Here is a 16,666-nt window from a genome sequence, read left to right on the forward strand (position 1 = left end):
CATCTCCATTTTCAAGGAAAGAAGAAAGTTATCTTTTTATGATGTATGATTCCCAAATGCTAGTCTGCAGGTAAGTGCCAGAATTTGGGACAAGTTTTTACCACGTCATGATGAAAACTGGGAAAAGACAGGCCATACAGTAAATTCTTATAAGGCCAAATTATTTCATTTAAAAGACTGTTCTGGGGCGCCTGGGTGGCTCAGTCGTTAAGTGTCTGCCTTTGGCTCAGGTCATGATCCCAGGGTCCTGGGATCGAGCCCCACATCAGGCTCCCTGCTTGGCGGGAAGCCTGCTTCTCCCTCCCCCACTCCCCCTGCTTGTGCTCCTGCTCTTGCTATTTCTCTATCAAATAAATAAAATCTTTAAAAAATAAATAAATAAATAAATAAATAAAAGACTGTTGGTAAGATTATGTCCTTAATACTGCCAAATAGTCTTTTGTTCAAGAAATTATAATGACAGCAAATGACTGTATGTTGGTTTTACTAGGCTTAGTTATGAGAATAAAAAGTCAGTAACACTAAAAAAAGAGAAGAAATATGCATCTAAGGTTCCTCCATGACTTTTCATGGCTTCAAAGGCAATAACTCATGCCTTTTTATCACTGAATATTATGTCATTGCCTGGACGTATGAAAGATTTTTTTAAAAAATCAGCCTCCAAAGGGAAACAAAAGCGAAAATGAACTTTTGGGACTTAATCGAGATAAAAAGCTTCTGCACAGCAAAGGAAACAGTCAACAAAACAAAGAGGCAACCCACAGAATGGGAGAAGATATTTACAAATGACACTACAGATAAATGGCTGGTATCCAAGATCTATAAAGAACTTCTCAAACTCAACACCCAAAAAACAAATAATCAAGTCAAAAAATGGGCAGAAGACATGAACAGACACTTCTCAAAAGAAGATATACAAATGGCTAACAGACACATGAAAAAATGTTCATCATCATTAGCCATCAGGGAGATTCAAATCAAAACCACACTGAGATACCACCTTACACCAGTTAGAATGGCAAAAATTGACAAGGCAAGAAACAACAAATGTTGGAGAGGTTGTGCAGAGAAAGGGGAACCCTCTTACACTGTTGGTGGGAATGCAAGTTGGTACAGCCACTTTGGAAAACAGTGTGGAGGTTCCTCAAAAAATCAAAAATAGAGCTATGACCCAGCAATTGCACTACTGGGTATTTACCCCAAAGACACAGATGTAGTGAAAAGAAGGGCCATATGCACCCCAACGTTCATAGCAGCAATGTCCACAATAGCCAAACTGTGGAAAGAGCCCAGATGCCCTTCAACAGATGAAGGGATAAAGATGTGGTCCATATATATAATGGAATATTACTCAGCCATCAGAACGGATGAATATCCAACTTTACATCAACATGGATGGGACTGGAGGAGATTAAGCTAAGTGAAATAAGTCAAGCAGAGAAAGTCAATTTTCATATGATTTCACTTATTCGTGGAACATAAGGAATAGCATGGAGGACATTAGGAGAAGGAAGGGAAAAATGAAAGGGGGGAAATTGGAAGGGGAGATGAACCATGAGACTATGGACTCTGAGAAACAAACTGAGGGTTTTAGAGGGGAGGGGGGTGGGGGGATGAGTTAGCCCAGTGATGGGTATTAAGGAGGGCACATATTGCATGGAGCACTGGGTGTTATATGCAAATAATGGATCAGTGCACACTACATCGGAAACTAATGACATACTGTATGGTGACTAACATTAACATAAAAAAAAAAAATCAGCCTCCATACACATATAAAACAGTCACACACATTATGGGAATCCCTTACTTTTTCAACCTAAAGTATGCTGATGCTCTGTTTGTTGGCAACACAGGATTATATGGATCAGCATCCATGCCTTTGGTGTAGCATTCAATTGCTTCATCATATTTTCCTTGTTTGAAGTATTTATTGCCCTGAAAAAGCATATGAGTCAGATATATACTGGCAGAGAATTGCAGAACCATTTTCTTTCAATATTATGCATCTTTTTCTAACTCATTAGCTCTGTGTTCAAGGTTAACAGGAAAGAAAAGAAAATTAAGCAAAATGGTCTTTCAACAAATGCTGAAATTCACTAGATAGTCATTGTATGAGCACAAGCCAAAAAAGCCTTGGTAGAAAAATGAGTAACATACGTAGAATTAGGTACTTTTGATTGACAACACCCACAGAAATGTAACAAAAGAAAGACATCAAGATGAAGTTTAATCTGAAAAGAGTTCCACCTTTTTGAAAAGCAATATAGTTAGTTTTATAATGAGGCTTTCTGAAGAGGGATGTTTAACATTCCAAAAAGTAACCAGAGATGACCTGTGATATGGAAGGGTGGAATTTAATGTTCATGTCAAGATTCACACTCTGATTTTAAGTTACTTTAGTCTACTACAAAAAACCCTAAAAGGAGTCTCTGTACAGTCCACGCATTTTACATATAATAATTCATTTAATATTCGTAACAACCCATTAAGGTTTAGTAATAATATTAATCTTATTTTTACAGTTAAGAAAACTGAGGTACAGGTAATTAAAGAACTTGTCACAGGATCTGAGCCCGTACAATCTGGCTTCAGACATAAACTCCTAACCAACAAGCTATACCGCCTCTTGATACGGATACATTAAAGTCTGAACACCCCCCCCCCCGCCCAAAACTACATTGAAGAAATACTGGGATCCACATGATTTTCTACATATCCTGCTTACATGAAGGAAACTAATGCTAACCTAAAGAAAAATACCTTTTCTTTTAGAGCAAGAGCCTTTTGTGAATCTACATGAATCCCATCTTCTTCTGACTCTGATTCTTGAGACACAGAATCATGGATACTCTCTTCTTTATCAAGCTCATCAAGGATACTGTCCTGAAATTATAAGTAGAACAGTGCTCATAATTACATGACCATTAAAATAAAGAAGACATTAAAAAAAAAAAGTACACTCAACTTAGGTTGTAATGATCTAAGGACCTGAAGGCCTAAGGTTGCTTTCAATCCAAATAACCTCTCATTGTTAGGATTCTCTCCAGAGAAAAATGTACCCTGTTTAGAAAACCAAGATCCAAACCACTTAAAAGAATCTAGCTCTGAACTCATTAAATAAGCTAAGTCAATAGAGTCTACAAATCACCCCTAAATCACAAACTATTAGTAGTGAGGTATTTATGGCTTGACATAAGGCAAGTTTGGAAATAACCCCAAACTAATGTAATAAATAACTAACAGCCAAGGAAGGGTTTTTACTAAAAGCCTTTTTTCTTCCTTATTCTCAAAATATGAAAAACTGCCTGTAAAGCACATTAACTCCTAATCCTCACAAAAACGTATGAGGTAAGTATGATTCCCCATGTTTTTTACTGGAAGGAATGAATCAAGACACAGAGGTTTGTTAACTCAAGATCACCTGGCTAATGAGTGGACAAGTCAGGATTTGAATCGAGGCAAATCTGCCTGCTCTGAAGCGCTCTCAATGACTATGTTATAGTCTCAGTGAATTCCAAAAATACAGCCGACCCTACCAAAGAAAATACATAATATACTAGTCCAACAATTCCCAATCTCTTTTGGATCACACATTCCTTTCATGGTAATAAATCATCTCATAAACCTCATCAGGATTTTTTAATCATATTTATCATATATGATAAAAGAATGGTTTTTAGTAAGAGATTTTAAAACCAGTAAGCATTAAAAAGCTCATTTAAACAAAAATTTTAATTACATAAAATCTTTTTTGCATTTAATATCATACTATTTTATGTCAAAAAGCCCCAAATCATTGACAAATTAAAAAATAAAATAAAACCTATGCTTAGTTTCACTGAATGAACATTAAAAGATAGACTAAAACTCAGCTACGTGTTTTAGCATGAAGATTCTACAAATACCACCAGCCTACCAACATTAAAGAGCCAAGATTATCCAACGCTGCTATGCTTGCAAGTGGAGACCACCACCAGCAGCAGAACACTAAAGCAGCTGCTCAGATCTCAACTAGAGTGGAACGGTAAGTAAACACCTACATCTTGTATAGATACCCTAAATCGACGTCAAGCAATGCAGTACATCATGATGGCATCGGCCACACAAAGCATGAGTTCAATCAGTATCTGCTGAATGAATAAATGACTGTATAGAAAGCACCTCTCTCAGAAATGATCTGAGGATGATGGCTTTCAGGAAAAAGCAGTATAAGAAAATACCACCTTATGAAAAGGAAAAAGCTATATAATGAGGAATAAGATCACAAAAAATGAAAGTAGACTATATAATACTCAGCAGAGAAAATATCATGTTCAGAAAGCATCATTTCCCACAGCAATAAATCCAAGACCTAAAATTATACTTTCCCTACATCAGGACAATACTGAAGCAGATGGCAAACTATTTAATTGGTAGTGCCAGCTCTATCTTGAGTCAATTGGCCTTGGTTTCATTAAGAAAAATATAAGTAATTTGGAAAACTATTGAGCAGTGTCTTCTAAAACTAAATGTATATATAAAGTATGACCTGCAAATTCCCTCCCAGGTGCTTAGATCCATCAAAAGACACATACAAGAATGTTCATAGCAGGCTTATTCATAATAGCCCCAAACTGGAAACAACCCAAATGTATGTCAATAGGAGAATGGATATACAAATTGTGATATATTCACACAATGGAATTCTGATCAGCAAGAAAAAAATTACTGTTACTGATAATATGGATCAATCTCAGACAATGCTAGCAAACAAAGCCAAACACAAAAGAGTGTATACTGTATGATACATTTATATGAAATTCCAAAACTGGCAAAACTGATCTATAATATTAAAGATCACAATAGTGGCTACCTCTGGGAGGTAATCAACTGAAAAGGAAGGCTTCTGGGATGCTGAAAATGTCCTGTATCTTGATGTGGATGGTGGTTTTTCAGGTATATACAGGAGCAAAAATTCAGGAAGCTGTACACTTAAGATGTTTGCACTTTACTGTATGTATAACCTCAAATAAAAATGTTAAATAGAAAAGAGCCAATAAAATAATAAACCTAAAAATCAGAAGAGTGGTTATTTATGGGGGTAGAGGGAAGAAAAGAAGATGGGATGGGGATGCAGTATTTTTGAATTCTAAATGGTGGTTACCTAAATCTATGTGATATACATATATACATTGTACCATATCGATTTCCTATTTTTGATACTATACTATAATTAAGGAATTACTGGGGTAAACTGGGTGGGGAATACGCTGGACCTCTACGTACTGTTTTTGCAAAAAAAAAAAGAAAGAAAAAAAGAAAAGAATCCTGGCTGTTTTAGCCACTACTCACTGAAAGAGGGCTGCAGGAGAAAAAATAATCTAGTTAATTGAAAAGAATTGTAATTAAAGTTGGATTCACATAAAATAATCTATAAGTGAAAGACACAAGGGTAAGATACTTTACATTATTTTTCATTTAACCCATTACTCTTAGCTAACTCTAAGACAATCTTATTCAAATACTAAGAAGCGTATAACTTACCACATCAAGTTTTGCCCATGCCTCATAATCATAAGATTTTATCCTGTTTTTTGTGTTTTCATCTTTGGTTTTTTTAGAAGACTCTTTAGGTTTGCCTTTCTTCTTTTTCCTAAAATTCCCATTTCGAATAGGAGGTAAATTCTAGGGATGGGAAAAAATAAACACATGATGTTTGAGCACTGCTCTATTGCTTTTTTGTATAACTACCAATGTTTAAAATTCTCACTAAATTATATTTTCAAGTAAGAAGTACTTTTAGGGGCACCTGGGCAGCTCAGTTGTTAAGCGTCTGCCTTCGGCTCAAGTCATGATCCCAACGTCCTGGGATCGAGCCCCGCATCAGGCTCCCCGCTCCGCGGGAAGCCTGCTTCTCCCTCTCCCACTCCCCCTGCTTGTGTTCCCTCTCTTGCTGTGTCTCTCTCTTTCAATTAAATAAATAAAATCTTTAAAAAAAAAAAAAGTACTTTTTAAAGTGCTTAAAAATACCAATTTACCATCTTCACTTATAACAATTCATGCTTGAAAAGTTTAATTCATTCTTTGACAAATGCTGAATACTGTTTAGTCACAAGGAAAGTATTATCTAGAAATTTTAATTATACATTTAATTTGCAATCCTAAATTCACACTTCAAAACTGCCTGATCTTCAGCCTTACTACAATGAATTAGCAGTAGTACAACAGCAAACTGAACTGCCTGCACATCATTAGTATGAAAAAGTTACCCATATTTAAATGCACAGTCTTAAAAAAAACGTTTGGTTGAACCTACATAAGTAATCTGTATTTTATGCCAATACTGTATGTTAAGATATCATTAAACACATAATTATATATGATCTGTATTATATATATATACACACACACACCCCTAAACATCGAAAATGCTATTCATTTACCTTAAGAATTATCACATGGTCTTCCTTTCCCTAACTATTGGCTAAGCCTTAAAATGTCTTAATAGAGTTAATATAAGTACTACAAAGATTTAAAAAGCAGAATTTTTCAAAATGTTGACAGGCAGCAAATCACTTCAATTTCAGTATTTTCACAAAACATTTTAAAAGGCTGTGCTTTATTTTAAATTAAATAGTTTTGCTGGATGCTAAAGTAGGATTTAATTAAGAAATTTACCTCTTCAGGAACACCATTCTGTCTTCTTAGTTCCATATCCTTCTGTTTAATATCTTTTTCCCAGTTTTCTAAATCCCTCATAAAGTCCTGTAATTCTTCTGCATTTTGTTTCACTTGTAGTTGTAATTCAATTGCTTTATTTGTCGAAGTCATTATGTCCTGCAGAGTTTTGACCAACCAATTTCTGACAAGAATTAAACAGATTTGGTTTGTTTTTGAAGCATAGCTATCAATGAGTTTTTACCACTTCATAAATGGCAAAAATACACGCACAGAGGAGAGCCTAAAGTATGCTGAAGAAAGAAAACATCAATATATTATTTTTTAAATGAATCAATGTTTGCTGAATGAATAAATGAAAAACAGACAAGTCTGGGCATCACTGCAATGCATTATGAATAAAAGGCAATGAGGGGGAAATCACTGAAATTAGCAAGTACCCCTTGGTAGCAGACTCTGCTCGTCTCCCATTTATAAATTAATCCTAATTATCTCCTTTACTCCTTTTCAAAATTTATTGAACTTCTGCTATGTGACAGGTCCTATAAAAACAAGTAAGACAAGGTCCCAGGTCTAATGGAGAAGGAAACAAAATAATCAAGTATCGAGAGCCACAAAATATTATGCTGGCAGGGTCTTTCAACCTTGGAGTTATTGACATTTTGGGACAGATATCTCTTTGTGGTAGAAGGTCTGTCCTATGCATTGTAAAATGGCAACATCCCTGGCCTCTTCCAACTACAGAGCAGTATTCTCCCTCCCCTCCAGACTGTGACAATCAAAAATGTCTCCAAACATTGTCAAATATCACCTAGACGGCATAATAATTCCTGGTTGAGAACTGTGCTAGAGGCACATACAGATGCTGTGGGACTGACCACAAAGGACAGGCATAAATCCGATGGTGGGTAGGGTGGTGAGTTCAAGGAAAGAGTCCCCAGAGGTGCTATAACTAGCCACATTTCAAAGAGGCCAGCCAAAATGATTAACCATGGAGGAGCAGGCAAACAGACCAAAGGACTAAGAAAGAGAATGATGGAAGAGAAGGCTGAGGTGGCTATGGGACAGATCTCAAAACGCCAGGCCATGAGGTCTGAAAGCTATGAAAGTAATGTGGAGGTAAAATAAAAAGTACCTGATGACTGATTCAACTGAGGAGCTGGGAGCAGAGAAGGACCTAACCAGTGTCTTAGATTTCCGGTTTGGTAGCCTGGTGAAATTACCAGTGCCATGTGAGTCAGGATCACAATTTTAAAAGGAAAAGAGGGGGGCACCTGGCTGGCTCAGTCGGTGGAACATGCCACTCTTGATTCTGGGGTTATGAGTTCGAGCCCCACGATGGGTGTAGAGATGACTTAAAAAAAATTTTTTTTTAATCTTAAAAAAGGAAAGGAAAAGACATTTCAGGATTGCAGGACAAGAAGAAAAACAAATATTTCAGCTTGGGATATGCTGAATCGGGTGCTTATGGGACATGAGGATGACATATCCAGTAGGTACTATAAGTTTATAAATTTGAGTGTCACTAGCTTAAAGGTGGAAGTTACAATCACGAATCTGGACCTGCTTAATCACTGTGACTACTGGGTTGGGTGGGCAGGGGTGGAGCCTGCAAAACACTACTATTTAGGGAACAAGCTGAGGAGGAGATACCAATATAGGAAAAACTAGGGAGCAACATCTAGAGAGCTGGGAGGAAAACTTGGAGAGTACTGTCACAGGAGAGAATTCTCAAGAAAGAGTTCAAGGTGACAGAGGTTGGCAGTGCCTAAAGACACAAAGGTGGCATAAGGGGAAAGAACATGCATTGTATTCAGTCATATAAAGATTTATTGAGAGTTTCAATGAGATTTAAGGAAAGGATAGAAATAAAATGAGCTGCTGAGTAAATGAGATTATATGGGGATTAGCGTAATTCTGTCTTTAATAATCTAAGACTGCTCACGAGTATAGTCTGGTAGAAGACGACGAAGAGAATCAAGGTAAAAGGAATCTAGGAAAAAGGATGAGAGATGGGGCAAAGTCCGTAAAAGGGTGGGAGGGGATTCAACGCTTAAGAGGAGTGGGGGAGTAGCATGGGAGACAGAGCAGATTAGAAAAATCATTTTTCTAATGGTTGCAAATGCAGATAGGTCTTCAGACCCCTAGCCTGGCCTTGTAACCTAAACTAAGTTTAACCTTTTTTTCAGGCAGTGCCCAAGTTTGATCACATACGTCTATCTCGTTTTTAAAAAACGAAACCAGTATAGTGCTTTGCTGGGGGCTCAAAAATAGGAATAAAAGCGCAGCAAGCCACTGCGATGCTGCAAAAGGTCGAAACCCTTTTCCATTTCACTCATCACCTCCGCTGCTCCCGCAGATACAACTGCTCCCACGGAACCTGCGACGGGGCTGGAGTCCGAGCAGGGAACCAGAAACTTCCAATGCTGGGGGCTATCGCTTTCACACTCAGTATCCCGGCGAACACAGCACACCCACGTCGAGAGGGGGCGGGCCCCCCCGCAGTTCTCCAGGGAGGGTGGATCTGCTATCGGATCACCGCAAATCGGCCCAACACCCCGGACAGCCGGGGTGGAGGGACAGTCGGCAGAGCAGATCTTCCATACCCGGGGACGCAGGGCGAGCCCCTTCCGGAACGCTCGCCCGGGACGCCGCTACCCTGGACACCACCGCGCCGCCGCGCCCTCGCCGCCCGCCCTCACGCCTTCCTGCCCTCCGCCTCCCCCGGGACCCACGGCCGCACGCCCTCTTTGCGCCAGACCACCCCCGAAGCCTCGTCGGCTACTGCAACCGGCGATAAACGTAAAGCCGGCTCACCTCGCTAGGCCGTTACTGCCCACAGGGCCGCTACCCCAGGCCCGCAGCGTCTCACGCCGGGCCCCACCTTCCCGAGCTTTCCCACAAGTCCCCGCGTGCCCCCGCCCCGCCCCCTGGCGTCCGGGCGGAGCGTGCGCAGAAGGGCAGGTACGGTGTGCCTCTCTTCTCAGGGTAGAGGTAGAGAATTGACAGGTTTGTTAAAGCCAAATCTGACGCCTTGCCTGCTTCCAGTATGACTGAAATTCGCGGGAGATAACCCCAAAACTGCAGAGTCATCCTGACTCGTTCTGATTCCCAAAATAATAACGCCTTGGGTATTAACCTGGAATCCCCTCAAAACAATTTTAGCCCGAATATTTGCCTTGCGGGTATCAATAGGTCACGACCTTTGTAGGCATGATAATCATCTGAGAAATTTACTGTTTCGAACAGACTGTGTCATCTTGTAACTCTGACAATTGTGCAGGGTTTTGTTTTGTTTTGTTTTTCCTTTAAGTACTTGTATTTGGCAAACCAGTTCTTCAGTCCGACTCTTTTCACCTTTGCAAGTAAACTCTCCTAAGTGTATCTACATCTGGGTCTTTCTTGGACGTGTGTCAGTGTTAAAGTCTGTCTTTAGATGTGCCCTGGCTTACAAAGAAGAAAGAATATGAAGCTTTTAATACTTCTTGCTTCTGCTTACCATATGAGTAAGCTGTCTTTCATTTTCATGACAACTCTAAAATTGTAAAACAAAAATAATGTCAACAGTCCACGAAAACAAACAAAAGCAAACAAAACTGTCAGTTTGAAACAACTCAATGATCTCAAACATTAGCCCCAAAATCCAGTTCAGTGACTCTCAGTCTTGGCTGAACTTTGGAATCATCCATGTAGCATTGAAAAATAAAGGGGGGGAGGGCGCCTGGGTGGCTCAGTCAGTTATGCCTCCCGCTCTTGTTTTTGGCTTAGGTCATGATCTTGGGGTCCTGGGATGGAGCCCCAGTTAGGCTCCATGCTCAGCAGGGAGTCTTACTTAGGATTTCTCTCTCCCTCTGCCCCTCCCTCTTGCATGCTTTCTCTCTCCAAAATAAATAAATCTTTAAAAAAATACTGATGTCTAGGTTTTGTCCCTAGAGATTCTGATTTAATTAGTGCAGCCTAGACATCATGATTTTTAAAGCACAAGGATACAGCTGTGTCTTTGAGGCTGGGAATCACTAATCCAGGTAATGGTCAATGAAAAAAAACACCCTGGGGTCCTCTCTTACAAGGGAATATTATTAGCTCATCTTTCCAACTGTAAAATTATAGGGTATCTTTGTATTTTAACATCATAGTAGTCAAATCATTAAGTATATCATCAAAATATTTACTAACGGGGGCGCCTGGGTAGCTCAGATGGTTAAGCATCTGCCTTCGGCTCAGGTCATGATCTCAGGGTCCTGGGATCGAGTCCCACATCGGGCTCCCTGCTCCTTGGGAGCCTGCTTCTCCCTCTGCCTCTCTCTCTCTCTCTCTCTCTGTCTCTCATGAATAAATAAATAAAATCTTTAAAAAAAAAAAATATTTACTAACGGAATGACTTTTTGGGTTTTGTGTTAGATAGCTGAATTTTCAGAGTTATTTTGTGTTTTAAAATTAATCTAATAATAAATAATTTTAAAACAGATGTTGATTTATGGATGTTCTTAACAAAAGCAACTGTATTTTTTTTTTTAAGTGAATTCTACCAGAGTCGATTGAGATGAGAGAGAAGGGGACAGCTGGCTGCTCTAGTAAAACCTCATAGACCCTTGGGTGAATCCTCCCTTCTCTATCTCCCTCTTAAGTCATATAATAGATAGTTTCTTAGTGAGTTCAGAAGCAAAGTGAAAAGAGTTAGTCAAATGGTCTTGATGGCCATTGTTACCTAATTCTGAGGCTTGCAATGTTCTACCAAGAAAAAAAAAAAAAAACCCAAAAAACAAAACACTATACTTCAGTGACAGCCTTCTCTCTTGTGAGCTCAGACATGGGCCATCTTACGTTCTTTTCTAGATTACAGACCTCCCCACTTCTGTTGACACGTCTTCACATAGTTTTCACCAAGATTGATAAATTATGCCTTTCTTTTATGTCTCTTTTATTAATTTCTTCTTAGTGTGAATAAACTCCAGTCATCTCAGTTGCATTTATTGTTAATATCTCAATAGTCATTGTTGAAAAGATATCTCTTTTCATAGTGGGAATATAGATGAATGTTTTATCACAAGAGTAAAATGCTGCAATTAATGATTATGGTGTTAATTTTGTGTTAATGTCCAAGACAATTATTGAGATCTTTCAAATAGCTAAATAAGGAAACATTCTGACAGTTAATATGAATCTTAAGAAAGGGAATATGAGCTAAGTAGCTTTATTTAGCAAGAACATTTATGAACCTTGGGGCTTCGTGTTACAAACTATATGAGGTTTGATTGCATGTAAGATAAAGCCCAGTATAAGAGTGGCTTAAACTTGAGAGAATAGTATTGCTCTCTCAAATAAAAGAAGACTGAATATGAGCAATCCAGGGTTGGTATGATCATTCCAGGGTCAGACCCAGGCACCTTCTGCCTTGCTGCTCCTTCTTCTTCAGCACATGGCTTCCCTGGTGGCTCTAGCCACCACGCAAGCTCCCGCTATCTTTTTTTTTTTTTAAAGATTTATTTATTTGACAGAGAGAGATAGTGAGAGAAGGAACACAAGCAGGGGGAGTGGGAGAGGGAGAAGCAGGCTTCCCACCGAGCAGGGAGCCCGATGTGGGGCTCGATCCCAGGACCCCGGGATCATGACCTGAGCCGAAGGCAGACGCTTAACGACTAAGCCACCCAGGCGCCCCCAAGCTCCCGCTATCTTATCTTCAATCCAGACAGCAGAAAGGGACAGAGTAGGATGAAAGATGGATGTAATGTACCCCCTGGCCTTTAAGGACTCCCTTTTGCATGCCACTGGCCAGGACTTAGACACATGGCCACTGCTGGCTGCAAGAGAGGTTTTTACTCTTGGAAGTCATGTTGCTCATCTGAACCCTAAGAATTCAATGATTAAGGAAAAATGAGAGGAGAGCAGATATTGAGGGGAACCCAGTCACTTCTACCACAGGCCTTGAGAAGTGTTCTTTGAAAGAATAACAAATGAATCAATGAGGCAATACTGCTGGGAATCCAGGCTCACCATAGCGTGAGGAAAAGGGTTAAATTTTGTAACCCTGTTCTGCTACTTACTGTGAATGTGACTTAGTCACAGTAAAATTAAAGTGGTAAAGGTAAAAAATAACTAATAGACTGAGAAAATGTTTGTAAAAACCCTACCTAGCACAGCTTGGGACAGCTTGAGATCTTAAATATTAATTCCTGCCCCTCTCTCCTTGGCAAAGCTAATGTCCAAGCCCTGGGATATGGTCACTCTTTAGGTTTCCAATAAATTGAGATGAAGTTACCAAGATTTCCCATATACCTCCTGCCCCCACACATACACAGCCTCCCTATTATCAACATCAGTCACCAGAATAGTACAATTTTTTACCAAAGTTGAACTTACATTGACACATCACAGTCACTCAGAGTCCATAGTTTAACTAAGAGTTCACTCTTGGTGTTGTACAGTGAGTTTGGACAAATTTATAACAACTATATATCCATCATTGTACTATCATAGAGAATATTTTTACTGCCCTAAAATTCCTCCGTGCTCTGCCTATTCATCCCTCCCCACTATCTGCATTTCAGGCAGCCACTGATCTTTTTTATTATTTCCATAGTTTACCTTTTCCAGAACATCATATACTTGGAATCATACAGTATGTAGCCTTCTCAGATTGACTTTTTTTCACTTAGTAATATGAATTTAAGGTTCCTCCATGTTTTTTCATGGCTTGATAACTCATTCTTTTTGGTCTGAATAATATTCTGTTGTCTGGATGTACCACCGATTATCCATTCACCTACTGGAGAGCATCTTGTTTGCTTCCAAATTTTGACAATTATGAATACAGCTGCTATAAATATTCTCATGGGTGTTATTGTGTAGACAGAAGTTTTCAAACCCTTTGGGTAGATATCAGAAGAGTAATTGCTGGATCATATGGTAAGAGTACATTTTTGTTTTGTTTTGTTTTGTTTTAGAGAGAGAGAGAGAGCACGTGCAAATGCATGGGAGCAGGAGGGGGAAGAGGGAAGAGAGAGAAACTTAAGCAGGCTCCATGCCCAGCCCAGAGCCCGACACAGGGCTTGATCTCACCACCCTGAGATCATGACCAGAGCCAGAATCAAGAGTCAGACGCTTAACTGAATGAGCCACCCAGGCGCCCCAAGAGTATGTTTTGTTTTGTGAGAAAATGCCAAACTGTCTTCCAATGTAACTCCATTTTGCATTCCCACCAGCAATAAGTGAGAATTCCTGTTGCTTCACATCTCCACCAGCATTTGGTGTTGTCAGTGTTCCAGATTTTGGCCATCTAATAGGTATATAGTAGTATCTCATTGTTTTAATTTGCATTTCCCTGATAAAATATGATGTGGAGCATCTTTTCATATTCCTTTTTGCTATCTGTATATCTTCTCTGGTGAGGTGTTTGTTATGGTCCCATTTTTTAAATTGAGCTGTTTTCTCATTGTTGAGTTGTAAGAGTTCTTTGTATATTTTAGATAACAGTCCTTTATCAGGTGTGTATTTTGCAAATATTTTCTCCTAGTCTGTGACTTATCCACTAATTCTCTTGATGATGTTTTTCACAGAGCAGACGTTTTTAATTTTAATGAAGTATAACTTACCAACTTTTCTTTCATGGATCATGTCTTTGGTGTTGTATCTAAAAAGGCATCACCACACCCAAAGTCATCTAGGTTTTCTCCTATGTTATCTCCTAGGAGTTTTATGCTTTTGTGTTTTACATTTAGGTCTATGATCCATTTTGAATTAATTTTTGTGAAGGGTGTAAGGCCTAGACAGATTTTTTTACATGTAAATGTCTGGTTATTCCAGAATCTTGTTAAAAATAATATCTTAGCTCCATTGTATTACCTTGGCTCCTTTGTGAAAATCATTGACTATATTTATGTGAATCTATTTCTGGGCTCTCTATTCTGTTCCATTGAACTATTTTTCTTTCACCAACACCACACTGTCTTTTTTTTTTTAAGATTTTATTTATTTATTTATCAGAGAGAGAGAGCCTGCCCAAGCATGGGGAGAACAGGCAGAGGGAGAAGCAGGCTCCCCGCTGAGCAGGGGGCCTGACGCGGGACTCGATCCCAGGAGGATCAAGACCTGAGCTGGAGGCAGATGCTTAACCGACTGAGCCACCCAGGCGTCCCAACACCACACTGTCTTGATTACTGTAACTGTATAGTAAGTCTTGAAGTCAGGTACCATAGTCCTTCAACTTTGTTCTTCTCCAATATTGTATTGGCTCTTCTGGGTCTTTTACCTCTCCATATAAAATTTAGAAATGGTTTGTTGACATCTATAAAATAACTTTCTGGAGTTTTGATTGGGATTGAGTTGGCAAGAATTGACATCTTGACAATATTGGGTCTTCCTATCTGTGAACATGGAATATCTCTCCATTTACTTATTTTTACAACTTATGAGAATTTTTTAGTTTTCTTCATAAAGATCTTGTGTATATTTTGTTAGGTTTATACTTAAGTATTTCATTTTGGGGGGTGCTAATATGAATGGTATGTTTTTTCATTTCAAATTCCACTTATTCATTGCTGGTATATAGGAAAGAAACTAACTTTTTATATATTAACCTTGTATCCTTTAACCTTTCTATAATTGCTTGTTACTTCCAAGAGATTTTTTTGTTGATTCTTAGAGATTTTCTACATAGATGATCATGTCATCTGTGAATAAAGATGTATTTCCCAATATGCGTAACTTTTATTTCGTTTTCTTGCCATATTGCATTAGCAAGGACTTCCAGTTCGATGTTGAAAAAGAGTAGTGAGGGGGACATTTTTGCCTGGTACCTGATTTTAGTGGGAAACCTTCAAGTTTCTCAGTATTAAGTATAATGTTAGCTGTAAATTTTTTGCAGATTTTATCAAGTTGAGAAAGTTTCCTTCTATTCCTACTTTACTGAGAATTTTTATCATGAATGGGTGTTGGATTTTGTCAAATGCTTTTTCCGCATCTATTGATATGATCATGCAATTTTTCATTTTTAGCCTGTTGATGTGCTAGATTACATTAATTGATTTTGAATGTTAAACCAGCTTTGCATACCTGGAATAAATCCCACTTGGCTGTAGTATACAATTCTTTTTATACTTTTTTGGGTTCTATTTACTAATGTTTTCTTGAGGATTTTTACGTCTATGTTCATGAGATATATTGGCCTGTAGTTTTCATTTCTTATAATGCCTTTGTCTGGTTTTGGTATTAGCGTAATGCTGACCTCATAGAATGAGTGAGGAAGCATTCCCTCTTTTTATATCCTCTGAAAGAGATGGTAGAAAATTGGCTAAATTTCTTCCTAACCTATTTGATAGAATTTACCAGGGAACCCATCTGGGCCTGGTGCTTTCTCTTTTAGAAGGTTATTAATATTATTTATTTATTTAACGGATATAGGCCTATTCAGACCATCTATTTCCTCTTGCATCTTTCAAGGAATTCATTCATTTCATCTAGGTTATTAAATTTATGAGCATAGAGTTGTTCATAATATTCCTTTATTATCCTTTTAACTTCCATAGAGTCTGCAGTGTTGTTCTTCTCTCATTTTGATGTTAGTAATTTGTGTCCTGTCCTTTTTCTTAGTTAGCCTGGCTAGAGGCTTATCAACTTTATTGATCTTTTCAAAGAACTAGCTTTTAGTTTCATTGATTTTCTCTATTGATTTTGTTTTCAATCTCTTTGATTTCTGCTCTAATTCTTATTATTTCTTTTCTTCTACTTTTTATTTTTCTCTGCCTTTTCTAGCTTCCTAAGGTAGAAACTTAGGTGATTGATTTTAGATCTCTCTCCTTTTCTAATATATGTATTCAATGCTATAAATTTTCCTCTAAGCATTATATCTCACAAATTTTGATAAGTTGTATTTTCATTTTCATTTAGTTCAAAATATATTAAAATTTGTCTTGAAATTTTTTTTCCTTTGCTCATGTTATTTAGAAGTGTGTTGTTTAATGTCCATGTATTTTATGGTTTTCCAGTTATCTTTTGTTATCAATGTCTA

The 16,666-nt window shown here is 38.3% G+C and overlaps 1 protein-coding gene and 1 long non-coding RNA gene across 2 annotated transcripts in view; one reads left to right on the forward strand and one right to left on the reverse strand.

Moving 5' to 3' along the window:
• The window catches only part of RPAP3 (RNA polymerase II associated protein 3), a 40,914-nt gene extending 31,349 nt beyond the window's left edge, over nucleotides 1-9,565 (reverse strand). The window contains exons 1-5 of the mRNA XM_036099359.2: nucleotides 9,478-9,565; nucleotides 6,661-6,844; nucleotides 5,527-5,667; nucleotides 2,764-2,886; nucleotides 1,811-1,938 (exon numbers count right to left, since the gene is read on the reverse strand). Coding sequence (XP_035955252.1) covers nucleotides 1,811-1,938; nucleotides 2,764-2,886; nucleotides 5,527-5,667; nucleotides 6,661-6,813 — 545 coding nt within the window. The 5' untranslated portion in view covers nucleotides 6,814-6,844; nucleotides 9,478-9,565. The remainder of the gene's footprint in view (nucleotides 1-1,810; nucleotides 1,939-2,763; nucleotides 2,887-5,526; nucleotides 5,668-6,660; nucleotides 6,845-9,477) is intronic.
• The window catches only part of LOC144382367 (uncharacterized), a 422,766-nt gene that overhangs the window by 183,106 nt on the left and 222,994 nt on the right, over nucleotides 1-16,666 (forward strand). The gene's annotated exons all lie outside the window — the stretch shown is intronic.

Source organism: Halichoerus grypus, chromosome 6 (genome assembly GCF_964656455.1).
Source record: "Halichoerus grypus chromosome 6, mHalGry1.hap1.1, whole genome shotgun sequence".
Taxonomy (NCBI): domain Eukaryota; kingdom Metazoa; phylum Chordata; class Mammalia; order Carnivora; family Phocidae; genus Halichoerus; species Halichoerus grypus.